The sequence below is a fragment of the Stegostoma tigrinum genome, chromosome 23 (genome assembly GCF_030684315.1).
Source record: "Stegostoma tigrinum isolate sSteTig4 chromosome 23, sSteTig4.hap1, whole genome shotgun sequence".
NCBI classification, from domain to species: Eukaryota; Metazoa; Chordata; class Chondrichthyes; order Orectolobiformes; family Stegostomatidae; genus Stegostoma; species Stegostoma tigrinum.
The window spans coordinates 13756331-13783571 of record NC_081376.1 but is presented as its reverse complement, the minus strand read 5'-3'; the positions used below and the strand labels follow the sequence as shown (position 1 = coordinate 13783571).

The following is a 27241-nucleotide window of genomic DNA, read 5'->3' as shown; positions in this document are numbered from 1 at the left end:
TCACCCAGATAATGTTCTGGGGACCTGGGTTCTAACCCCGCCATGGTTAGATGGTGGAATTTGAATTCAATAAATATCTAGAATTAAGAATCTAACAATGACCGTGAATCCATTGTTGATTGTCCAGAAAAACCCATTTGGTTCACTAATGTCCTGTAGGGAAGGAAATTGCCATCCTTACCTAGGCTGGCCTACATGTGACTCCAGATCCACAGCAATGTGGTTGACTCTTAACTATCCTCTGGGCAATTAAGGACGGGCAATAAATGCTGCCGAGCCAGTGGTGTCCTCATCCTCTGATTGAATTTTTTAAAAAATACTGTGTGTATAGAATGAGGTGTGAGAGGAAGCGGAGGAAGCTGGTAAAATCACAATGTTTAAAATGCATCTGGATGGGTATCTGTAAAGGAAGGATTTAGAGGGATATGGGCCAAATGCTGGCAAGTGGGACTAGGTCAGATTGGGAAATCTGGTTGGCACAGACGAGTTGGACCCATGGGTCTGTTTCCATGTTGCATGATTCTATGACTGTGTAGATCTTGGAGTAGAGGATGCAATTCCAAAATTTGTGAGTAATACAACACTTCTAAGCATTGTGAATTATGGTGAGTTTAGTCCGGTGCTTCAAAAGGACAGACACAACTTGTTGGAATGCACAGACAGGTTGCAGATGAAGCTCAATATAGAGAAATGTGAAGTGATTCAATTTGGTCAAAAGAATATGGACAGACAAAATAAAATAAATAGCTCTAGGGATGAGAATCTCTAATTATGATAGATTGGAGAACTTAAGATAGTCATCCTGCGAGAAAAGAAGGCAGAGATGCGGTTTATTTGATGTTTCAAGATCGTGAGGGGCCTGGGCAGAGTAGATAGGAAGAAACTGTTCCTGCTTGTAATCAAAACAATTGGGACTAAGAGGGCACACATTTTAAGTAATTTGCAAAAGAAGCAGATATGATGTGAGGAAAACATTTTTTTCACGCAAGGTGCAGTTAGGATCTGGAAGGCACTACTTGGGAGCATGGTGGAGGCAGTCTCAATCAAAAAAGAATCAGAGCTACGTGAAAAGGATGGGTATGCTGGGTCATGGGAGTGAGCGGCAGAATGTGAATTGCACATTCAGAGAGCCATTGCAGATAACGGTAAGCCAAAATGCCTCCTTCTACACTGAAACAAGTCTGTTTTTCCATGTTTTTAATGCTTTCATTTCTCTTCGTGCTTCTATCACCAATTTCTCTTCTGTAATTATCATAAATCACTTTTCATGTTAAAGTAACAGGATAAATACATGTTGTTCCTGTTGTTACAGCCGTTGAGTGACTACAGCTTGATAGCATCATGGGATGAGTACAGGAAAATAGTAGAGACGGTAGCAATCTGATATAAATCTGTAAAGTGCTGAGAATACTCAGCAGGTTAGGCAGTATCTGTGATGAAACCAGCATATGACATTTTGTACATAAAATTACAAAGGCCATTTCAGTGTTTTGAATTCTCACATCTCACAGTTATTATATAATTACCTATTCAGAAATGCACTTATCACAAGGCAGCCAAGTTACTTTGTCTATCCCTCAGGCTAAACACCTCATCAACATAAATTCCAGCCAAGAACTCAATTCAAATAGTCTGTACCTAGGGCAAGTGTTTTACTACCTGTGCTCCTGGGGCTTTCCCATATCTTCAAGGACTAATAGTAAAGTGTGCTCGAAATCTTGAACAGCTTTCAATCTCATCCAGACAGATGTGTCAAAATTACCTGTTCTCAGATGATTGTTATGACTGCTAAATGAAATGAGTCTGGGAATTTCAATCTATTCTTCGTATGAATGGAAGTAAACAGCACAAATGATTTTAAAATCTATCTTCAATAAAAACATAAAACGTACAAATCAAACGGTAATGAAGCAGTCAGATACAAACAAGGCTAACCGGTAAACAACCTGAAATTTTCATGTTTATGACCTTAAGACATAATTGCTATTTTCTCAGTGGGTTTTCCAAATACTATCAAAGTGAGAAATCTCAGTTGGCAATACCTAGGAAACATGGTACCGGCAGTAATTCATGGCACATGACAGTAAAATAACATGGAATGTTCTGGAGAATTTGCATGGTTCCACACAGTAACCTTATCGGGCTAAATGCAGTCATGTACAGATTTTTCAATATTCAACCCCATAATTACAATCAGACACCCATAAATGATTACACATCGCAAGCCACTTAATTGACCGTCTTGAATGACTGAATTTGAGGCTATAATTAACTGGAATATTCTGTAATTGAAGTAAATAGCTAAGCAGCTTATGCAAGAACAGCTATTATTATTTTTCACGGCCATGGTGCACATTTACACAAATTTATAAATTATTCAACAGCATAACGGTACATTTTAATACTTGATCTATTCACGTACATACCTCAATTAGTTTCTTTCTCTGGCTGATTGTTAAGTGGCTGCTGCAGTCAAACTACAAATATTGCCATGCTAAATCGCCCATAGTGTTCAGGGGTGTGTAGGTTATAGGGTGGGATGCTTCAAGGGGCGGTGTGGACTTGTTGGGCCGAAGGGCCTGTTTCCACACTGTAGGGAATCTAATCTAATCTAAACTTTCTTCCCTGCTTTGTTGTTCATCCCTTTAAAACCACAATTCCAGCCTGTAGCATTTACATTGAAGAAGTGCAGCCCTTCCCAGAACAGCAGTCAGTTTTTCCTAATAGAACTGACTGTCACAGTCATGCAGCAGTCATACTGAAACAAGCATCAGCTAATAGCATGGACATGAACATCTGTTTTTGTGTTTAAAGAGGCAATATATTTAATGACCTGATTTATAATCCCTCAGCATTATAAAAGGATGTATTTGCAAGTCTCCTGTTACCAAATTAAACTGCTGATGAGAAGCAGGCTCAGAGCAGTTTTGCATGGAACTTTCCCTGAAGTAAATGGGGTCTTCTATTTCTAGCAAAAGCTTTCCATTTGTGGATGCCAAGCATTAGAAGTCAGCAACTTCTAATTGTAAAATTAGAAAAAAAATAGCTGAATTTAGTCTTAATCTAATTGTTTATGCCAAGGCATAAATTATGGTAACAAGAAAACTTGAGAAACAACAGTAACAATTCAGATATCTCTCTTTGTATTATTTAAGACAGTAAATAAATACAATTCCTGTAAACAATTTTATTATTTTGCCACAGAAACAGAAATGAGAACACGTCAAACTAACGCCCAGATCCCTAGAGTTGCTAGGAGTTTCCTACAGAACTGGGTGATGAATGAGATCCAAACCTTATGACAGCATGAAGCTGTTGCCCTGAAGAATACTCTGCTCAAGGTTTGTTTAAAGCTTTACACAGCTTATTGGAATGTGTAAATTCTGCTACACACTGGTAAGTTTACACAAGTTAACAGCAAGATGAATAACTACTATCATGCACCAGTATATTATGAACTTCCAGGCGTTACTTCTGCATTTTACAACTATTAAAATGGCTGGTGCAAATCACATGGCCTTTAGCATTTGAGCTACAAACTAATTCTCAGTTGAATACTTAATTAAATATGGACATTCACAGCCTTCTGGGAACTGACACGCTCCTTTGCTTAAGAATGGATCAACACAGCTGGCTGGTCTCTTGGTTACATCTTAGACAAATGGGCGCATCAATAGTTAAGTGTGCTTAAAAGGGATGTAAATGGATCTTATCAACCTTCTATTATATTGTTGTGGTTACACTCATCCAAATCAAGAATGAATGAAATTCAAGACATCAAACAATAATTCACCAGGTGTTATCTTTCGACACGCCATTCCTTTGAAAGGCATTTTGAATTTCTCCAGTCATTTGATAACCATGTTGATGTCCGCTTTTAAAATTAGCAAAAGTTGTTGACATGCAGAGTTCACATAAAAAGCTTTTAAAATAATTGCAAGTCACCAAAGCAGTCACAGTAATTGCCAGTAATACCTTTCAAACAGGAGATTCTATGAAAAAGAACTCACCTGACCAGTTAACAAGGTGTAGAGCTGGATGAACACAGCAGGCTAAGCTGCATCAGAGGAGCAGGAAGGCTGATGTTTCAGGGCTAGGCAAGGGTCTAGGCCTGAAAATCAGCCTTCCTGGTCCTCTGATGCTGCTTGGCTGCTGTGTTCATCTAGCTCTACACCTTGTTCTCTCAGATTCTCCAGCATCTGCAGTTCCCACTACCATCTAACCAGTTAACACTTCAAGTTCCCGGCAACAAATTTAAAAGAAATTAATTTTCAAGGAATCTCACAGCTTGCTGAGGATCATTCATTTTAAAACACTTCAATTTTAAAATTTTTAATTCATCTAAGAAACTTCAGAACCATATGAAAAAGACTAATATCACTGTATGTGGCAACTGTTCTACTTTCACCACAGCCTAATTAGAGTCTAGGAGTCAAGTGAGTGAAACATTGCATTATTTTGGGATAGTGGGAAGTAAATAACCTGCTTTGTTTTTAAACTCGCAAAAGGTTCTTGCAAATTAGCATCAAATCTTTGCATCTTCACATTTAATGGTATTACCATCACTGAATTGCAACTATCAACATTCTGGATTACCAGTGACCAGAAATTGAACTAGATCAGTCATATAAATATTGTGGATACAAGAGCAGGTCAGAGGCTAGGAATCCTGCAGCAATTTACTCATTTCCTGACTCCAAAAATCCTGCTCCACCCAGCTCAAAAGCTCAAGTCAGGAGTATGATGCAATACTGCCCATTTGCCTGGTTGAGTGTAGCTCCGTTGCACTCAAAAAGCTTGAAACTATCTAGGATAAAGCAGGCTACTTCATTGACGCCACATTGACAATCATTCACTCCTTCCACCACCAAAACTCTGTAGCAGGATTGTGTACCATTTACAACTTGCATCACAAAAAATGATCAAGGCTGTGTAGACAGTTGCTTCCAAACCCATACCCACCACCTCATGGAGGAAAAGGACAGCAGATACAAGACAACATTATCACCTGTTAATTCTCCTCAAGCCATACACTATCCTGAATTGAAAATATATTGCCTTTCTTTCAGTGCAGCTGGGAAAAAATCCTGGAACTCTTTCCTTAACAGCATTTTGGGTATACCTATACGAATGGATGCACATCATTAAATGTTTGAACAGACTGATTAAACATAATTTCCCACAAGAATCCATATTTATTCATAATGCCTGAAGGAGCAGCAAAGGCATTGCCCAAGAAAAGAGGCCAAAGAAAGTGACAACCAAGTAATTCATCAAAGGTGAGAGGAAGTGCCAGAAAATCTGGAAGGAGAGCTACAGCATTAACATCTACAAGTGCTGAAAGTAGGTCTATCTCAACACTGGCAAGAATGCGATCCCCTACTCCCAATTCCTTCTCCTCCACTGCATCTGTTCCCAAGATGGACCATTCCACTCCTGAACATCCCAGTTGTCCTCATATTTCAAGGACTGCAGCTTGCCCCCTTCGGTGATTGAAAATGCTCTCAACCGCATCTCTTGCATTTTCAACACCTCTGCCCCGACATTTCCTCACCCCAACAAAAACAAAGACAGAATACCCCTTGTCCTCACATATCACCCCACCAACTTCCAAATCCAACACATCATTCTCTGCTACTTCTGCCACCTACAATCTGACCCCACAACCAAAGATATATTTCCCTCCCCACCCCTATCTGTCTTTCATAGAGACTGCTCTCTCCGCAACTCCGTCATCCACTCCATACTCCCCACCAGCTCCACCAACTCCAGCACCTTTCCCTGCAACTGCAGGAAGTGCTACACCTGGACCTACACCTCCCCCCTCACTTCCATTCAAGGCACTAAACAAACCTTTCACAGAGGCTCACCTGTACATCCGACAATGTGGTCTGTTGCATCTGCTGCTCCTGATGTGGCCAATGTCGGTGAGACCAAGCGGAGGTTCGCAGACCGCTTTGTAGAGCACCTGCGCTCTGCTCACGACAAATGACAACAACTTCCAGTTGCAAACCATTTCAACTCCCCCTCCCACTTCCTGGGTGACATGATCATCCTAGGCCTCCTCCAGTGTCACAATGACACTACCCGCAAATTGGAGAAGCAGCACCTCATATTCCACCTTGGGAGCCTACAGCCCAATGGCCTAAATATGGAGCTTACCAGTTTCAAAATCTCCTCAACCCCCAGCGTCATGCCATAACCAACCCTCCCTCTCATCCCCACCTCCTTGACCTGACACAACCTGTCCGTCTTCTCTCCCACCTATCCGCTCCTCCCACCTTACTGACCAATCGCCATTATTGCCTACCTGCACTCACCTATCGCCATCCCACCTACCTTCCCCAGCTCCACCCTTCCTCTCTGTATTGATTTCGGAGCTCCCTTCCCGTCCCCCATTTCTGAAGAAGCATCCTGCCCCTCAACACCAACTTTCCTGCTCCTCTGATGATGCCTGGCCTGCTGTGTTCTTCCAGGTCCATATCATGTTATATCTGACTCTAGCATCAGCAGTTTTTACTATCTCTGACAGGATTCAAGAAGGTTCCTTCTCAAGGGCTAAAACAAATAGAGAATAAATGCTGGCCTAACCAGTGATATGCACATCCCTGAATGAATTTCTTTTTAAATATCCAATTTAATAGTCATCACATAAATGGTATTATGTAAACTCTAACCAAATTACTGCACAAAAAGAAAATAAAATGACGAGAGATACAGATAACAAGGTGTAGAGCTGGATGAACACAGCAGGCCAAGCAGCATCTTAGGAGCAGGAAATCTGATGTTTCGGGCCTCGACCCTTCACCAGAAATGAGGGAGGTGGAAGAGGGTTCTGAAAAAAATAGGGAGAGAGGGGGAGGTGGATCGAAGATGAATAGAGGAGAAGATACGTGGAGAGGAGACAGACAAGCTAAAGAGGCGGGGATGGAGCCAGTAAAGGTGAGTGCAGGGGGGGAGGTAGGGAGGAGATAGGTCAGCCCAGGGAGGACGGAGAGGTCAAGGGGGTGGGATGAGGTTAGTAGGTAGGAAATCTGGGTGCGGCTTGAGGTGGGAGGAGGGGATAGGTGAGAGGAAGAACAGGTTAGGGAGGTGGGGACAAGCTGGGCTGGTTTTGGAATGGAGTAGGGGGAGGGGAGATTTTGAAGCTTACCTCTCCACCCCTCTCACTCACTCCAACCACTCCCCCGCAGAATGTGCAGCCCTCCACTCCAATCCCAACCTCACCGTATAACATGGGAGGTGCAGTTGTAGAATGGCGCACTGACCTCTACATCACTGAGGCCAGGTGCCAACTCTCCGACACCCTACCGCCCCCTGGATCATGACCCCACCCTCGAGCACCAAACCATCATCTCAGCTGACCTCCCACCCACAGCCTCCAACCTCATCGTTCCCCAACCCCACAAACGCCCACTTCTATCTCCTTCCCAAAATCCACCAACTTGCCTGCCCTGGTCGACCCATTGTGTCCACCTGCTCCTGCTCCACTGAACTCATACCCACCTATCTGGACTCCATTTTCTCCCCCTTGGTCCAGGAACTCCCGACCTACGTCTGTGACACCACCCAGGATCTCCACCTCTTCCAGAACTTACAATTCCCCGGTCCCCAACACCTCAGTTTTACTATGGATGTCCAGTCCCTATACACCTGCATTCCCCATGCAGATGGCCTAAAGGCCTTCCACTTCTTCCTGTCCTGCAGTCCTGACCAGTCCCCCTCCACTGACCCCCTCATCTGTTTAGCTAAACTCGTCCTCACCCTCAGCAAATTCTCCTTCAATTCCTCCCACTTCCTACAGACAAAGGGGGTGGCCATGGGGTACCCGCATGGGCCCAAGCTATGCCTGCCTTTTTGTAAGTTACGTGGAACAATCCCTAATCCGTACCTACACTGGCCCTAAACCCCACCTCTTCCTCTGTTACATTGATGACTGTATTGGCGCCGCCTCAAGCTCCCACGAGGATCTCGAACAGTTCATCCACTTTACCTTCCACCCCAACCTCGAGTTCACCTGGACTATCTCTAACACCTCCCTCACCTTCTTGGCCCTCTCTGTCTACATCTCTGGCAACCACCTAGAAACCAATATCCATTTCAAGCCCACCGACTCCCACAGCCACCTAGAATACATCTCCTCCCACCCACCTTGCTGTAAAAATGCCACCCCCCATTCCCATTTCCTTCACCTCCGCCGTATCTACTTCCAGAATGAGCCATTCCACTCCATTCCATTCCACTTGGACAGAACACTCCCTCCCTGACCTGTTCTGCCTCTCACCTATACCCTCCTCCCACCTCAAGCCGCACCTCTATTTCCTACCTACTAACCTCATCCCACCCCTTGACTTGTCCGTCCTCCCTGGACTGACCTATCTCCTCCCTACCTCCCCACCTGCACTCACCTTTACTAGCTCCATCCCCACCTCTTTAACTTGTCTGACTCCTCTCCACGTATCTTCTCTTCTATTCATCTTCAATCCACCTCCCCCTCTCTCCCTATTTATTTCAGAACCCTTTTCCCCTCCCCCATTTCTGATGAAGGTTCAAGGTCCGAAACATCAGCTTTCTTGCTCCTAAGACGCTGCTTGGACTGCTGTGTTCATCCAGCTCCACACCCTGTTATCTCGGATTCTCCAGCATCTGCAGTTCCTATTATCTCTAATAAAATGACTACGCAGCTTTTTGAATATTGTGGTCACTTCTGTTAACAGTAGACTGCTCAGGATGTAACTGTTCACCTCTTCTGCTCCCTGTTCAGGTTATAACACCCTTTAAAATAACTGTGCTACAGTACGAGTCAACCTTCCCGTTTTCAGAGATGTGCTCAGAATGTTCTGGTCCATGCAGGGGCCAAGTCTTTTTCCTTTGTGTTTTTAAAAACTGGGGACTGCAGTGAGAAAGTGTCATTTTAAAAATTATTGTTGGAAAGGGTGGCTGCTGTTTTGAAAGCACATGCCTGTCATCTGTTGCAGGCATCATATAAATAGCTGTTTGGGCAAGCAGTTATTACAGTTTGAGATATAAGTGATCTGAAGCCGAAGGGGTACACTGATGAAACTTTTGCTGTCAACCAGAGGTTAAGTGGTCTTTGTACTTGGGACCAGTTATTCATGACTGAGAGCTATTTGCCTGCCAATTGCCACACTACCAGGAGAATGTGGATGATTTGGAGAGGGTGCAGAGAAGGTTAATCAGGATGTTGCCTGGTCTGGAGGGTTTTACTTGAGGCGAGGTTGGATAAACTCAGATTGATTTCACTGGAAAGATGGAGGGTGAGGAACAAGCTGATAGAGGTCTACAAAATCATGACAGGCCTTGTTTCCGAGGGTGGAAAGGTCAACTACAAGAGGGCACAGGTTCAAAGTGAGAGAGGAAAAGTTTAGGGGAGAAGTGCAGGGAAGATTTTTCACACAGAGTGTAGTGGTTGCTTGGAATGCACTACCAATGGAAATGGAGGAAGTAGGATCTTTAGCAATGTTTAAAGCATATCTTCATAGACACACGAATGGGACACGAACAGAGGGATGGAAACCATGCGTGGGCATGAAGTTAAAATAGTATCAGAGATAATGGGAACTGCAGATGCTGGAGAATCCAAGATAATAAAATATGTGAGGCTGGATGAACACAGCAGGCCCAGCAGCATCTCAGGAGCACAAAAAGCTTGTGCTCCTGAGATGCTGCTGGGCCTGCTGTGTTCATCCAGCCTCACATTTTATTATCGTGGGCATGAAGTAGTGGGTCTAAATAAAGATAGGAATCAGTGCAGGCTCGGTGGGCCGAAGGCCCTATTCCTGTGCCGTACTGCATTGTATTGTATTGTTTAACAACTGTGTGACTAGTTCTTATGTAACTGAATAGTTTGGAACTGGGAACAAGTTACAGACAGAGAGAAAAATGATCGGTTCTTCCCCAGTTCTCTGTATTGAATGTAGAAGGTATAATTACTAACCTTGCTTATGGCATAAGAATTAGTGGTGTGATCATAGTGAGGACGATGGTCTCAGGCTACATTCTGATATTGATTGGCTAGTAAATTGGGCAGAGCAATTGCAGATGGAATTTAATCCTGATAATTGTGAGGTGATGTAATTTGGGAGGTCTAATAAGGGAAAGATATAAACAATGAATGGGAGATCCCTGGGGAGTACTGAAGAACAAAGGGACCTTAGTGAACAAGTCCATTGATCTCTGATGGTAGACAGGGTGATGTCGAAGGTGTGAAGATGATTGCCTTCGTTAGCTGAAGACTAGAATGTCGAAGCAAGGAAGTCTTGTTAGAACTGTCTATTGGTTAGGCCATAGTCGGAATACTGTGTACAGTTTTAGGTGCCACATGATTGGAAGGATATGATTGCATTGGACAGGGTGCACAGGAGATTCTCCAGGATGTTGCCCAGGATGGAAAGTCTTAGTTATGAAGACAGACTGGATAGGCTGGGTTTGTTTTCCTTGGAGCAGAGGAAGCTAAGGGGGTATCTGATTGAGGTATATAAAATTACGAGAATTATGAGAATGTTTTCCCAAGAGCACACCAAACGGCATAAGTTGAAGATGAAGAGTAAATGGTTGAGGAGAGATGTGAGGAAAAGATTTTTTTTCACCCAGCAGGTGGCAGAAATATGGAACGTGCAGCCTGTGAAGCTGGTAGGGCAGGTACTTTCGCAGAATTTAAGAACCATCTGGATGACTACTTAAAATTCCAGGGCACAGTAGGATATGGACCATGGTAAATGGCATTATTATAGTTTGGTGATAATGGGAACTGCAGATGCTGGAGAATCCAAGCTAATAAAGTGTGAAGCTGGACGAACACAGCAGGCCAAGCTTTTGTGCTCCTGAGATGCTGCTTGGCCTGCTGTGTTCATCCAGCTTCACACTTTATTATCTTATTATAGTTTGGTGTCTGTTGGTTGGTTTAGACGTGGTGGGCTGAAGGACCTGTTTCTACACTGTATGACAATGGTGTGACTGAAATACACTGTAGACTTGCATTAAACCTTTTATCTTTCAGCAACATTTGTGTGTGCTGTGATTTTTAACTGTTAAAACAGAGACATTTTTGGAAGGGAAGCAGCCACCTTGTGCCTTTAGCCAACCAGGGGAAGCAATCAGAGAAAGACAACTGCGAAAAATTGCTAGCCAGCAGAAGAGTCTTGAGAATGAATTCAACAACAACAAATAACCTGGAAACAAATTCTACTGAACAGTTTTTCCACTCTTTTCTCTCTATCCATAAATTATTTCACCCTCACACAAAAGAAAAGCCAAATGAGCTGTGGATGCTGGAAATCTGAAACAAAAACATAAATTGCTAGAAAATCTCAGCAGGTAGAGTAGCATCTGTAGACAGAAATCAAAGGCAACCTTTCAGGTCCAATGTGCCTTCTTCAGAGCTCAGAACTTCAGAACTATTTCACCCTGTCTCTTTGTCTATGTGTGTGTAAGTGGAGTTTCTAAGGAGTTTCTAGTTTTAATTCGTGATATTATATCCCAAATTAGAATTAGAACCCCTACAGTGTAGAAACAGGCCTTGGTGCATTCCACCCAGACCAGCCCCCTTTTACCCACCTAATCTACACACTCCTGAACACTACGGGCAACTTAGCTTAGCCAATCCACCTAACCTGCACATCTTTGGACTGTGGGAGGAAACCAGAGCACTCAGAGGAAACCCACGCAGACACGGGGAGAATGTGCAAACTCCATATAGACAGGCACCTGAGGATGGAATTGAACCTGGGTCCCTGGCGCTGTGAGGTAGCAGGGCTAACCACTGAGTGACCGTGTCACTCCAAGTCCCAGTGTATATTAAAACTTCATTTGTTGCTACAGTATAATTACTTGAAATAATTAGTAATTCTTGTTAATTGTAGAAACCTGATCTGTGCTTTCCCACCTTAACTACCTTCAACACAAAGCTCCTGGTTTAAGTCCAGTTTTCGAAAAAGCGTAAAGAAAACATGCATTTATACAACATATTAGCAGTGGAATGTTAGCATCACTGGACAAATAATCATGAGGTCCAGGCTATTTTTCTGGGTGCACACCAGCAGGAGGAACTGAATTTCAATTAGTGTGGAATTAAAAGCTAACCTCAATAGTAATCATCATGAAAAAATCATTGACTGTCATAAAAACACATACGGTTGAGCAATGCTCTGTCGGGAAGGAAACATATCATCCCTCTTTGGTCCGGTCAACATGCCATTCCAGACCCACAACAAGCAGTTGACTCTTAATTGGCCTCTGAAAAGGCCTGATACACCACTCAATTCAACATTCCATGAAAAAATAAAAAGAAATTGTCAAGGCCTCAGGAATTCCTAAAGCATTTTACGGTCAATACAGTACCTGTCTTTTTGTAGGATGTGTTGGACTGTCCTTTTCTGGTCCTCCTCTCTTGACTGTTTCTTTCCAGTTCATTGATGGCTGTATCAGTGTTGTGTCCAGCTCTCACCCCAAATTAGAAGAATTTCTTAAACTTTGCTTCCAATTTCCAACCTTCTCTCATTTTCACATGGTCCATCTCCAACTCTTCACTTACTTAATTTTTCTTTTCTGTACCTGGCAAAATGCATTTTTGTTCCTTGACTCCCACAGTAACTATGACTACAATTCCGACAAAGATTCTACTCTTCCTGCATCTTGATCTCATTTGTTATGATGATGAGACTGTCCACTATAGTACTTATGAAGTATTTTCTTTGTTTCTTAAATGATGTGTCCCACCTGTCATAGTTGACACGGCACTCAATTGTGCTCGGCTTATTTCTCGCACTTGACCATGCTTAATTTCTCTAAGCTCCAATCTTTCTCAACTGCATCAATACTGCTTTTAGGCTTCATTTATCCCATTCTCAGCTGTACTGAACTATCAATAGCTTCGAGATACTTGTCCTGCCCTACTGTACTGAATCTGGTAACAGTTGCAATTGTGTTTCAGTGCTCCCATGCTTCAAACTGCAACTAACTTCTCCTTGCAAAGACACTCCCAGATAAATTGAAACCAGTGAATCTTATTAAACTCCACCCATCTCCATGACAATGAGGCCTGCTTCAAGATACCTTTTAGCTGTCCCGTAAAGATTAGTGCTGGCTCTTTCAAATCAACTCAACTTTTTTCCATGTAACTATCAACTCTATCCCGAATAAATGTTTTTAAAAGATTCCCCATCACTGGGGTTAAACTGATTGATCCATAATTGCTGGACTTATCATGCGCAAAACACCCACAAAGAGCTGAGTCCCAACTCTGTTCAAGTGCAACCCATCCGGTTTTCACAGGTGCCAAATATCCCAGGGTCAATGCCAGTATCGCAGGAATCTAACGCTTTGCCCCTTGCACCATCCTTCCAGCCATACATTTGAATGACCTAACACTGTTTTTCTGTACTCACTTGCATGTGACACGGGAAGTAATCTGGAGTTTATTACATTTTTTTCTGTTTGCTAATTTTCTACCTGGTTCTCTAAATTCTGAGTGCAAGACCATTAGCCTCTTCCTTTTTAAGTCATTGGTAATAATATGGACCACAATCTCTGGATATTCACCCTCCCAGAAGAATGCCCTGTAGCTGCTTTGTGACATCCTTCGTGCCTAAAGCAGAGAGGCAGCATACCATCCTAGAGTCACGGGCATGGCCACAGAAATGCCTATTTGTTCATCCAACTAATGAATCCCCTATCACCATTGTTTTCCCCTTCTTTTCCCTACATACAGCTGAGTGGTTTATGGTGCCACAAACATGGCTATGATTGCATTCCCTTAAGGAACCAATGCCTTCATCAGCTTCCAAAGTGGAAAACCAATTTGTAAGCAGGTCTCCATGGGATTCTTGCATGACCTGCTTGTTCCTGTTTGACTGCTGGTCAGTTGACATCTATTATACCTCAACGAATCAGTCCGGGGGTATAGAACAAACTTGTAAATAGTATGGAATGAAGTTGTGGGAAGAGAAGAACAAAAACTATTTTGATATTAAGAATGTGTCATGATGTGGCAGAAAATTAGGACAAGAATTTAGATTTTAAATTGGGACTCCAGTGTTAGGGTCAATCGGGCATGCTCACCATCTTGTTAAGGATGGCAGGGGGGCTTCCAAAGTTGGAGGCCGAAGGAGAGTCTTTCTAAAATGGAAACATGTACAACCTGCTATTGCAGGTCAGAAGAAGACATCTCCACACAGAGGCATTGAATGCACCATTAAATAAATGGAAAATACAAAATTGCCATAGCTGCTGGATTATTATACTAAAGGGGAAACTCCACTTTAGGCCAGCTTGTGGCAGCAGCTTTGCCAGGAAGATGAGAAATGCCTCAAAAGTCTGCCTAGAGTACTGGCCTCCCATTCTGTCAATATCAGTCTACCTTGCAGAACAGTAGACTTTACTCCCTGGGTCGCAGCTCTGGGTAAAAGGTTGGGAGTGGGGTGATACTAACAAACCAATGAGTCACAGCCCTAAATTACAGACCCACCCATCTTTATTCTCACCCCCAAGCTCTGGTAAAATTTCAACTCACATTTTCAAACTGATATGAAGGTGCAGCCTGCAGCCATTAATAGAAGACATTGAATAGTTTTATCAGTCATATTCGATCAAGGATTTTTTCTGTCTTATTTATGATAGGCTGAAACAGGTAATTTACACTTCAGATCCTGGAAGTAAGTGCAAGTAATAGTTCAGGGGTTAGACAACTTTTTACTTTATTTCAAAAGCTGAATTGTGTCAAGTATTTATAAAACAGAAGATGAATTCCTATAAGAAATATTAGTTTCAAAATTTTAAGCAAATGTATTGTTAGAAATTATTTGTAATTGTCCCACATGTAATATTGAACGAGGTCAATTGAAGAATCTTTCCTGCTGTGCATTGACCTGTGCAGCTATTAGTTTCAAAAAGTGCATTATCATCAAAAATCTCACCCTAATCTACTTACAGAAAAACACTGACTGAAATGCAACCAAAATAAAACAATCTGACATTTTAGATTATCAGTGACATTCATTGGATTTAGTTGCAAATAATACAGGCTAACCTGATTTGATGAAAACTTGATAATTACTAACAACTCAGAATTGCAAGTGATTTCACTACAATGCATTCCACAGATTAATGTATGGCAGATGAAAAAGTGAATAATATAAATTATAGTCGTAATAAAATAAACCTTAAAAGAACATGTTACAGCATTTGTTGTTCTCACTATTGCGCTTACTCACTGTACACAGGGTAGGTTTGTGCTGTGATGTCATCTCAGGAATAACTTTCCTGTTATTCTATTTTTATTTGCTACATGTGGAATTGGAAGAGGGGGATGGGAGAGAAAATTGCAGGGCTAAGAGGAAAGACCAGGAGATTGCATAGCTCTTTTCATAGACCTGGCACAAACACAATGCATTGACTGGCCTCCTTGTGTGACATATGATTCTATGAAGAAGTACATTTTTTACCTTCAAAAGTGAATTCATAAAAGAAATGGAAGATAAAACCTCAGTTCATATCCATAGTTCGTAGTTCAGAGTGACACTGACTCACATCTCTTTTTACTGAGGAATGGGATCTCAGACTAAATGAGGAAACAGTTAAGTAAGGGTCCAATTCTGTACTGTAGCATTTCTTTATTACAATTAATTGCTTGCAACACCTATTTCTAGCTCTTCATAACAAAACACGGCCAATATTAAAAATTGCAGTGTTCCTGGTTCAAATAAATTCAACCTCTGTTGACAACTAACGTTCTATATCCGTCATTCATATGTTTTGAAATTCATCTTATTTTTCTGGTAGACCTCTTAAAAAAAAGGATAATGCTTACCACTGAGTACAACCTGTGGCAAGAACTTGCAATTGGAGTCTTCTAACATGGGAAAGCCATTGAGCTGCAGCTACTACATGGTGTTAGCTGATTGGAGGATTCTCCCACCTTTACTGCTTCCTGTCAGAATATTAGAAGGACCTGTCAATAATTAACCTCATGGATGCACCTTCCATGGCCATTAAATCTTGGAAAGAGCCTTGAATCTGGAGTTACTAGCTTAGAGGCAGATATATTCCCTACAGTGACACAGGACCTTCTGTTTAAAAACTCATTGGACAATCAGATTAATAACACTGAAATGTTATAAGATTAAACATGAAAAATCACTAAGTATCTGCATTGCTGTTTTCAAATGTTAATGGTTATACTTGCTTTATTTGAAACACATGTTTATGGTGTCTACCTACTGCAACAGGAAAAAATTGGAACAATGCCAGGTTCAAAAGTATCAAATTTCCTATTTATCTTGCTTCTGTACTCCAGCAATTTTCTCATTTTTTGGGTGCTCGCTGTCCAACTAATATTGTCAGAAAGGGTTTTGAGGTTTAATGCTGATGAGATGCCTTCCACCATTGACATAACTGCAGCCTCATTGGCCAAGCTGATGGGCATTGGTTCATCGTGAACAAAGAGATGATGACTCAAAATGGGAGTGCTCTCTGAAGAAGAGTCAGTTTTTTAAAAAGAAAATTAACATGGCCACAGCCTCCTGGTTGTGGTTTTAGAGAGTCATTGGACATGTTGTGGGACAATCAGTGGCTGCAACAGTTAGTCAGCAACCAGCACTGGTATGAATGGGGTGTATCCTTCACTGAATGAAGAGTAGCCCTTTTCTTTCCCAAAAGGAACCTCTAGTGATTGTTTGGCTGTGGTTTCGATGAACATTTCTTGCCAGCATTACAGTTAAGAAATCCCTATTGGCATGGAAATGCCTAACTGCCCTCAAATTGACTATCTGATGTTTGCCTCCTGTCTCCAAACATGACTTGCTTCTAAACTACAATCCAATGTTGTGATGGCTAAATTAACATGCATCTTCTCCTTTCTAGAACAAGTAAGTTTTAACAAATACCTTCTCGAGAAGCCTGTACAATACAAATTTGTTAAAGAAATCACATTGCAATGAAAGGAAGTCTTTACGACATTCAAAACAGAAGCAGTCATGATTTTTCACGTAGATTTCATGTTGTGTAACCTCATTTCATTCTAATCATGAGTAAAATATTATATTGAGAGAAGTCTGACACATCAGTAAGCTTTTCTCAGGTTTCTGTGCTTCTTCTGCTAAAGTTAAATTGGGAAAATAGAAGTATGCCTGTGGAAATTCATGCTAGCATTGATTAAATTAACTTTATAATATGTTAAAAGTGGAATGTACCTTTTTTACTGGAGAAATAAATTATTTGTACCACTGTTTTTACAGCGAACAGCTTTTAGTAGCCATGGAAACTCAATTCATTTGGGGTCATGGTTTAAGAAGAACGCAAATGTTATTGAATGTCAGTGTATTGGATTCTGCCGAACACATTCATGAAGTCTTTTGTAAGGTCACATTACCAAGAGGTTGATTACTACCCTATGACCTGTGACTAAATATCCAAGAAATCTTTTGAAACCTAATTTCATTGTCAAGCAGGCTGTCCATTGGAACTTCATAATATGCTCAGAAGAAACGACAATGGATTTTTGCTGAAAGACAAAGAGGTTTCCTGCTGTATAAAACAAAAAAGGAAGAAATGAAAGGCTCTTGTCAAAAAAGCTTGGAAAGGGGTCAGTTCACAACAGATCTTCTATCTCACACTAAATTTTCAACAAATGTTAGTTCGCTGATACAGTTTGCAAATAGAATATATGTTGAGCCTGCAAACCTTTCTGGGCGCTGACTTCAGCCATCAAACTGCCAATCAAAAATGATACACTGCTTCACTTGAGCACAACTTCATCTTCAAAAACTTCACTTGCTGAACTACATGGTCAGAGATGAAGATAAAACCATTTCAGTGTCAAATTATTTTCCAGCTGACTCAGTAATTTTGAAGTAAATGCTACCACACCTGCACGATAAAATAATGTTCCTCTCTAATTTCTTGTCTTTTAAAAATAACTTGCCACATAATCATAAGATAATAAAATGTGAGGCTGGATGAACACAGCAGGCCAAGCAGCATCTCAGGAGCACAAAAGCTGACGTTTCGGGCCTAGACCCTTCATCAGATGAAGGGTCTAGGCCCGAAACATCAGCTTTTGTGCTCCTGAGATGCTGCTTGGCCTGCTGTGTTCATCCAGCCTCACATTTTATTATCTTGGAATCTCCAGCATCTGCAGTTCCCATTATCTCTGCCACATAATCATGATTTGATTCCAATAAATATGTTTATATTTTAAATTGCTTTTAAAATACATTTAGATTAGTACATGAATAAGAAATATTTAAAGGAATATGGGACAGGTGCAGGCAGATGGGATTAGTTAAATTTGGGATTACGGTCAGTATGGACTGGTTTGACTGATGGGTCTGTTTCTGTGCTGCGTGACCCTTTGACTCTATGTGTAAATAAAATGGCAGTCAGGAGGTTCTCTTTAGCTTTTCACACGCTAAATTTTAAGATTTCTGTTAACTGAATGAGGCTGCCCAAATTTATTTCTTTGCGGGATTTTCAAAGCTCAACGGAGTATTCCAAAATTATTACTTTATAAATGACAAGAAATGCTTAACATCATTTCAGTCCAAATTACCTCACGCATTCTGTTTGGTTCCTTCAGAAACCATGTGCAATGTACTTCTTCAATAACAGAACGAAGTATTAGAATAAGGATTCGGTTTATTGTCACGTACTGAAGTACAGGGATATATGCATACAGTGAAAAGTGCACGAAATTGCCATTTCTGGCGCCACCTTTGGTACCAAGATAGCTCAGTGCAAAATCTAATGTACAAATTAGAAAAATGAAAAAAAAAAGTTAAAAGATCAGCATTACAGTCGTTATAAAGTTAGGTACAGACAAACCCAGATACGAAATCTTAGGTATAGATAAAAAAAATAAAGAAATATAAATAAAAGTTCAGCATTAACAAGCTCCATTCTGAATATGTATTTCTCTGAGATCAGCTGGGATAATTCCATGAGAAAACAGAGGGTGGGTTCTGAGCAAAGATATCAGTCGCAGTTCAACGACCGGATGAAGAGTTAGAAAATGTATCTTGTATGAAATACTGCGAAATGTTGGAATGTGGGGGCGGGAACATTTCAGTACACAACATTTGGATGGGTTGGGTTTGCATCAAACGTTGGTAAGTTAAACATGAACGCCGACTCTCAAACCACTTCCCTTGGACTTTATTCAGGGAGGGGAAGGAACTTCGAAATGTAAATATTTTACTGATGATGGTTGCAGCTGATTCAGTTTTTCGGGTTTAACGGTGGGCAGGTTTTTCTAAGCTTTGGGAAATCTAGCAGCTAAACTGAGGCGAGGGCATTGTCAGCGAGAAAGTAAGTGCACTGCTGTGGCCACAAGCAGCAGGAATGTTTCCCCACAGCTCTCAAGCTGCACCCTCCTCTACAAAACCCAATTGATCTTACAGGTACAAAGTTCTCCCTGCCTGGCTGGAAACCAAGCCCGTCAATCAGGCTGACTTCTAGGCGCTGAAAACATTCAGGGTCGAAGGGTGCACATTTATACAGAATTCCGACAGTGTGGAAACAGGTGACTTGGCCCAGCTAATCCACACCGAACCTCCCGCCCCCCAAAAGCATCCCACCCAGACTTGTCCCCCTACCCTATCCCTGTAACCCTGCATTTCCTCGTCGCAAACGCATCTAACTTGTCTATCCATGCACCCTGCAGGCAATTTAACATAGCCAATCCACCTAACTTGCCCACAGTGGTCGAGAACGCCCTTGACTGCGTCTCCCGCAACACATCCCTCACACCCCACCCCGCCACAAACGCCCAAAGAGGATCCCCCTTGTTCTCACACACCACCCCACCAACCTCCAGATACAATGCATCATTCTCCGACACTTCTGCCATCTACAGTCCGACCCCACCACCCAAGACATTTTTCCATCCCCACCCTTGTCTGCCCTCCGAAAAGACCACTCTCTCCGTGACTCCCTTGTTCGCTCCACACTGCCCTCCAACCCCACCACACCTGGCACTTTCCCCTGCAACCGCAGGAAGTGCTACACTTGCCCCCACACCTCCTCCCTCACCCCCATCCAAAGCCCCAAGATGACTTTCCATATTAAGCAGAGGTTCACCAGCACATCTGCCAATGTGGTATACTATATCCATTGTACCCGGTGTGGCTTCCTCTACATTGGGGAAACCAAGCGGAGGCTTGGGGACTGCTTTGCAGAACACCTCCGCTTGGTTCGCAATAAACAACTGCACCTCCCAGTCGCGAACCATTTCAAATCCCTCTCCCATTCTTCAGATGACATGTCCATCATGGGCCTCCTGCAGTGCCACAATGATGCCAACCAAAGGTTGCAGGAACAGCAACTCATATTCCGCTTGGGAACCCTGCAGCCCAATGGTATCAATGTGGACTTCACCAGCTTCAAAATCTCCCCTTCCCCCACCGCATCCCAAAACCAGCCCAGTTCGTCCCCTCCCCCCACTGCATCCCAAAACCAGCCCAGCCTGTCTCTGCCTTCCTAACCTGTTCTTCCTCTCACCCATCCCTTCCTCCCACCCCAAGCCTCACCTCCATCTCCTACCTACTAACCTCATCCCACCTCCTTGAACTGTCCGTCTTCCCTGGACTGACCTATCCCCTCCCTACTTCCTCAACTATACTCTCCTCTCCACCTATCTTCTTTTCTCTCCATCTTCGGTCCGCCTCCCCCGCTCTCCCTATTTATTCCAGAACCCTCTCCCCACCCCCCTTCCTGATGAAGGGTCTAGGCCCGAAACGTCAGCTTTTGTGCTCCTCACATGCTGCTTGGCCTGCTGTGCTCATCCAGCTTCACACTTTATTATCTTGCATATCTTTGGACTGTGGAAGGAAACCGCAGCACCCGGCGGAAACCGACGCAGACATGGGAGAACGTGGAAACTGCGCACAGTTCCCGAGCAATTAAAAAAAAAGTTCGTTACATTATTTTGTTTTTAGAAATTATTACCAGTTGAGTTAAAGCATGAATGCCATGTTGCCAATGAATGATTCTTCGACTAATTGCTTTAAAACAACGAAGGTATGAACCGATTTGAGAACACGGACCATGTATTAGATTATAACTCAAGCAAAACTCATTCACTGACAGAGCTAAAATCTGACCCTACAATTAAAAATTACATAACTGAGCTCCGCATTTTTTTCGTTCCTATACCTCAGAGAAAGCAAGTTACTGCAACAAAGTGAAAATTATGATTCTAGTTGCTGGTCAATTCTACCTTTAGTTTTTTTGGCAAAAATGTAAATTTTAATTAAAAAAACTTATTTGAAGAAAGCTTGTCTGTGTGTACCCAACTCTAAATCCATCTAGGGCAAATTATTTAATCCGGTTTTAGTTAATTTGCAATTTATATTTCTTAGGTTTATTACGTTTCAAGGACTAAGACAATGCCATCTAGTGTCTGTTTATGGAGGAAAGCTTGAATTAAACATTGAATTTTCAGTGACAAATTTTTAGGTTTAAGATATATGGGAAGAGACAAAAATGATTTTTGGACCACAATAAACACGTAAACATCTGTAAAGAAGTACTTGCAGAGAATAATGGCAGACTTTGAAAAGATAATGTTACCTAAGGGTGACAATGTAAACCAAAACCATCTGGTAGCTCTTCAAACCTGGTAAAGACACAAAATCGGGGCAGTGGCACAGCGACAGAATGCAGCAAAATGCTGTCAGAAAGATGTCGGTTGACTATGCAGACATATCACTGGTGAAATTCAGGTTGCTAAATGTGCATCAAAATAATCTCAGACACATATACAGTGAATGGAACTGAATTAGAAGAAGGATGGACTAGGAGGGAGCTTGGGAATAATAGTAAAAATATCATTTTCAACATTTAGGTAATGCAATGAAGTAATTTAAAGGTGAGAGAATTACATTTCCAGAACTATGCTGAGATTTTACAATACATTCTTTAGACTTAGAATACTGTATTCGATGCTGCAACAATGATAGTGTGACAAATGCACAAAAAACTTGGTAGATTTACAATTTTTGAAGCCCAGGTTCAGGTGAATCTTTTCAATAATTCAAAACAAAAGTGGAAAGAAATTATTTAGACTTTGCAAAACAGGAACATCTTTCAATTAAGACTCACACTAGCTATTGATGGCAATTTGGAAAAATTGCATTTTAACCCTTGATATTTTAGGCACCTGTGAAGTGAACATTGTTGTTCAGATAAGTTAACTGTCCAAAAAGTAAACTTGACTTTCTGAGTTGGAAGCATTTGCTGCCGAGGAGCACCGTAGAGCCTCTGGAAGATTGTAAGAATTTCTCTTTACAGTATTCCGGGCAGCATTTGCTTTTTTAGAACAAAAATCCTTAATGAAATAATCACCACCTAAACAGCCACTTGGGCTAGAAAGTTAACCTTATTGTGAAGATTGTAATTTTGGACACAAGTGAAATTGGAAAGCTGACTGTCCTTGTTGCTGCACATTCTAGATGTTTGTGTATTTTTAATTGCTGCCTTTTCATTTTAGTATCAACTATTGAGGTTTCACTTTTAAATTTAAAAATAAACATTCGTTTTGAAGAAAATGAAGTCCAGTGTGTAATATGTGCAAGTTTGAGTCAATGAGATACTGTTGGAATGCTACAAATCCCGCTTGTAATTATTGCTGCAAAAACATGATAATCTTTTATTCTTAGCCACTTAACTTACGGTGCACATGAGAAAAATCAGGAAATCCACTGCTTTTTTATAAGCAGCCAGAAGAACATAAAAAATAGAATGTGTCAGCCATCTTGCCTTCCAGGTCTGCTTCATCTTTCAACATGATCAAAGCTGATTATCTACCTGAAGTTCAGTAACTGCTAAAAGGGAAAAGGGCTGCCCCTAAAGATTGCATTAGGCTGTGTATGGAGAACAGTCATATTTCAATTCGAGTGCAAAGAGAATGAGCTTTGAAGAAAGATTAGGGAAGTTTAGCTTTACAGTTTGAAAAGAAAATCTCTCTGTCTGGGGAACACAATGAAGATATTAAATATGGTATCAAAAATGTAAAATTCTAATTAAGCCATGTAAACCCAAAGTAAGTTAGTAGTTATTTTAAGAGCTAGTAAAAAAAAAATCTTTCAAAAAATATATATAACAAGGTGTAGAGCTGGATGAACACAGAAGGCGAAGCAGCATCAGAGGTGCAGGAAAGCTGACCTTTAGGGTCTAGGCCTGAAACGTTAGCTTTCCTGCTCCTCTGATGCTGCTTCCCCTGCTGTGTTCATCTAGCTCTACACCTTGTTGTATCAGATTCTCCGGCATCAGCAGTTCCTACTGTCTCCATTCAAAAAATATTGATGTCCAGAAGAATTTATCAAAGGTGTTAATTTGGGCAACAATATTAGAGATATTTAGTTGTCTAATTAATTGTCTTGATGGGCGAATCATTACACCTGAGCGTTGAATTCTAATTGTTTTAGCTGACTTTTCTGCTTAGTCTGTGATGGTTTTTCTGTTGGTAAATTACGTTGTAAGCAATCATAGTGCTGTAGTGCATTGAGGGTTCCCATCATGGTTTTCAGGGAATTGATTGGCAGTAAAACTGAAGAACATCTGTGCACGATTAACCTAGTGCTTTGGGTAAATGGTTCACCCGAAAAGGAAACGGTCATGGCCTGGAAAGGGAATGAACTGGGTGTTGGGGTTTTGTGGTATTGTCTATAAGAAAGATCTCATTGATTTCTCTTGGAGATAGTGATGAACTTACATTTTGAGGACAGGGCAGGGCAAGCATGAAGAATCTGTTGGAAGATGGGATGCACTGTGGTCTAACAATGACCAGCAGTTTTCCCTTTGTTGCTACAAAATGGATTAATTGAAAATAGCAGATCGGAGCAGGAGTTTGCTATTTGGTCCTTTCAGTCTGCCCAGTTTTCAGTATAATCATGGCTGATTATCCAAGTCAGTACCCTGTTCTTAATTCATCTTGCTTTCTCTCTTTCCCTTCAATTTTTTAAAGTTCTAATTAACTAAGTAACTTATTTGTGAAAACATTCAATGCTTTGGGCTCTACTGCTTTCTGTGGCAGAGAATTCCACATGGTCATCACTATCTGGACGAAGAAACATCTCCTGATCTGAGTCATAAATTGGAAGATTCTGAAGAAGGTTCACTGGACCTGAAACGGTAACTCTGTCTTTTTCCTTCACTGATGCTGCCAGATCTGCTGAACCTCTCCAGCAATTTTGTTCTTTCGGTTTTTACTCAGTTCTAAATTGCCTATTTTGTATCCTTAAGATTGTGACTGCTGGTTCTGGACTCCCCAGTCACTTCTTGTGTCGGTACACATAGCAAAACGCCAAGGAAGCACAAATGATAGAGAAGTGACATCGACGCAGGGTGGATGGTAAGGTAGGTCTGAATCGTCGAAAATAGGTTGGCTCTGCTAAGAACAATTTCATTCAAACAAAACACGGCATAGTGATGGATTAACGAGAAATCCCGCTCTCGAAAACGACTGAAGGTACTCTGATAAAGTCACCTGTAGTGGAAACGTTAAGTCCGCTTTCTCCACGCAGATGCTGCCAGACCTGCTAAGATTCGCCAGTAAATTCTACAATTTTTTCAGATTACCTGCATTTGCAGTTCTTTGTTTTATTTAAGGATTCAATGAAGAACTTGACCATTAAAGACAAGAAGCTGTGCAAACCCAATTTTCTGTCTTGGAAATTTCTTCTTTGGAACCAATCAATAGCCCCTCTCATTTCGTCCTCCTATTGGTTGGTCAGGGCTCCAGTGAAGAGACCAGTGACCGGAGACAGATGGTCGCCTGTTTCATTACCAATGGAAAGCCAGCACCTATCAACGAATTGATCAATCACAGCAGCGATCGCATTCCATCCAATCGGAACTGAGAACCCTGTCCAGATATCAGCGAATCAGCGAGCGGTGGTGCAGAATTCGGCCAATCAGCCGGAAGAGATTTTCTCCTGGTGGAATGTTGACGAATCAGATCGCAGGTTGTGGTTGCTGGCGTTGACCAATCAGAGGCGCGCTCGAGCTTCAGCTCGAGCCGAAAGAGTGCGGTCCGTCGACAGGAAAAGGCGGCGGGGAAGAAGGAAATCGCAAACTGCCGTTACAAGGTAGTTCAAAGCAAGAGGGAAATCTGTTGGAAAGTCATCGGACGAGGGGCGTTCACCTCAGAATTTAATTTCAGGTCTCTTGCAGGGTTCAAAGTTGTTGAAGATTATGTTTTTTTTTATAAAACATATTAGGCGTACTAATGTAACTCTAAATCAGTGTGTGTGTGTGTGTGTGTGTGGCGAACGCCCCTGGTCTCGCGCCGCTGTCAGATATAAGTTCAAACTTTGCCAAGCGCAGTTCATCCAATTGGAGAATGCATGTAATTTGTTCAAGTAAAGTTTGAAAGCTGTTTCAGTTATGAGTTGAAACTTTCACAGACTCATCATTTTCAGGTTTGGGAATTTTATCCCGTCTCCACTTAGGTGATAAAACCAAACAACCATTCAAGTGATAATCATTTGCTCTTTTTAAAAAAAGCGTTGGAGTTAATTATCAACCAGGTATTGCAGGCGGCTGGCTGGAAGTTGAGATCATTGCTGTTTGGTGCCTCCTCGGTGTACATTGGAAAGTAACAGACGAAATTAAAAAATAAGGAAAACGAGGATTGGGAAGAAAACGCTTCCCTTTATTTACACCTCTGCTTTCTCATCCCAGGGGTGAAGGCAGCTTGTCGGAACGGAGTGACGCTGTTCCCGCTGAGGAAATCCGGGCTTTGGGAAGAGGGACCGATCCAAACCCTCTACAAGGAAAGCGGCGATCATTAGCAGGCTGCGAAAGATTGAACCAAACCCGATCTCCTCTCTAGGGCAACCAGCCAAAATAACACAATTTAACCAGCGGCTTGGAGGAGACCTTCATTCAGTCTAATATATTTCATTGAAAATATACCAAAGCGTATCGATTGTTAGGGAGCGACCTGATTGCACTAATCGAGGCGATCAACAGATGATGGGAGACGCGAGTTTTGGGCTGGTCGATGCTCAGGTCATCGCTGTGTTACTCATTGATGTTGATGCGTATCCAGAGGTGATCTGTACTCGAGGGGCTAGCAGCAAGGGCCCGCAAACGTTGATCAGTAATTCTAGCAGCAGGAAAAGACCGCACTCTGGGGCTACTAGCCATGAACTAATTGTAAACCCAGCGACATCTGTAATCAATCATCCGAAAGATCGATGCCAAAGGAAAGCCTTGCAGGGACCGATCGGGAGCCTTTACCCAAGCGGACTCACTAAGCAGAGATCGATCCAGCGTTCGAATGCCCACCATAATCAGTTGATCGAAATTGCCAAAGAAATCGGGAATACGGACTACTCAATCAATAACCAAAGGGCGATGAAGCAACGGCCTTGTTTGAAAGGTGTTTTCGATAACCAGATTGAAAACCGAAGTGATGAAATTAATGTATTGATTAGGGGACCGAAATCGGGAGTATTCCGAAGAACAGCTGGATTTGTTAGTGCGAGAGGAAACTTTAATTTGTTTGGATGTTTTGGGCGAATGTGGATGTTAGCTCTCTTTTATATCCACGTGCTACAGACCCTGGCTCAAGGTAAGATTAAGTTCTACATTACAGGAGTCGAAACACCTTCAAAGTGGGAACAAATTATGTTTTTGCTTATGCAAATCTTCCAAGTGATGTGAAGGAGAGATTAAAGTCCAACATTTGTGTTGTGCTTTAAGTGCGGACACAAACGCTACCATATTTTTCAACTGTCGTATGGTTTCTTTGCAACATGCTTGTTAATCAAATGGTATTTTGCAAGCTGTACGGTACGCAAAGGGTTACATTTGAATATTGTCTGCTATCAGCTCTCATAGCTTTACTTTCCAAGCTGACTTTGTAGTATTAAGGAACAATTATCCGATGGTGAGTCAATTAATGAGACAGCGTGCGTTTTGCTTTTTATTTTTTTTGCCGTGGGAACAAACCAAAGAGTTGCACTTCTATTGGGCAGTGTAAATAAGCACTTGTGCCAGTTTCATTTTCCATCACAGAATTGCAACGCGAAGTAGAAGCCTAATGTACGTACTACTTTCTCAACCCGAGGTAATCCCTTACTCTCTTTTTTAAAAAAAAACACGAAACCACTGCGGATGCTGTAAATCAGGAACAAAAACAAAGTTGCTGGTAAAGTTCAGCAGGTCTGGCAGCATCTGTGAAGGAAAAAAAATCAGTTAAGGTTTCGGGTCCGTTGACCTT

The 27241-nt window shown here is 41.8% G+C and overlaps 2 protein-coding genes across 2 annotated transcripts in view; one reads left to right on the top strand and one right to left on the bottom strand.

Moving 5' to 3' along the window:
- Positions 1 to 24722, bottom strand: part of card11 (caspase recruitment domain family, member 11) — a 370578-nt gene extending 345856 nt beyond the window's left edge. Inside the window, exon 1 of the mRNA XM_048552326.2 lies at positions 24592 to 24722. Coding sequence (XP_048408283.2) covers positions 24592 to 24722 — 131 coding nt within the window. The remainder of the gene's footprint in view (positions 1 to 24591) is intronic.
- Positions 24723 to 25044: 322 nt separating this feature from the next.
- The window catches only part of sdk1a (sidekick cell adhesion molecule 1a), a 752575-nt gene continuing 750378 nt past the window's right edge, over positions 25045 to 27241 (top strand). The window contains exon 1 of the mRNA XM_059653924.1: positions 25045 to 26590. Within this exon, the coding sequence (XP_059509907.1) occupies positions 25987 to 26590 (604 nt within the window). The 5' untranslated portion in view covers positions 25045 to 25986. The remainder of the gene's footprint in view (positions 26591 to 27241) is intronic.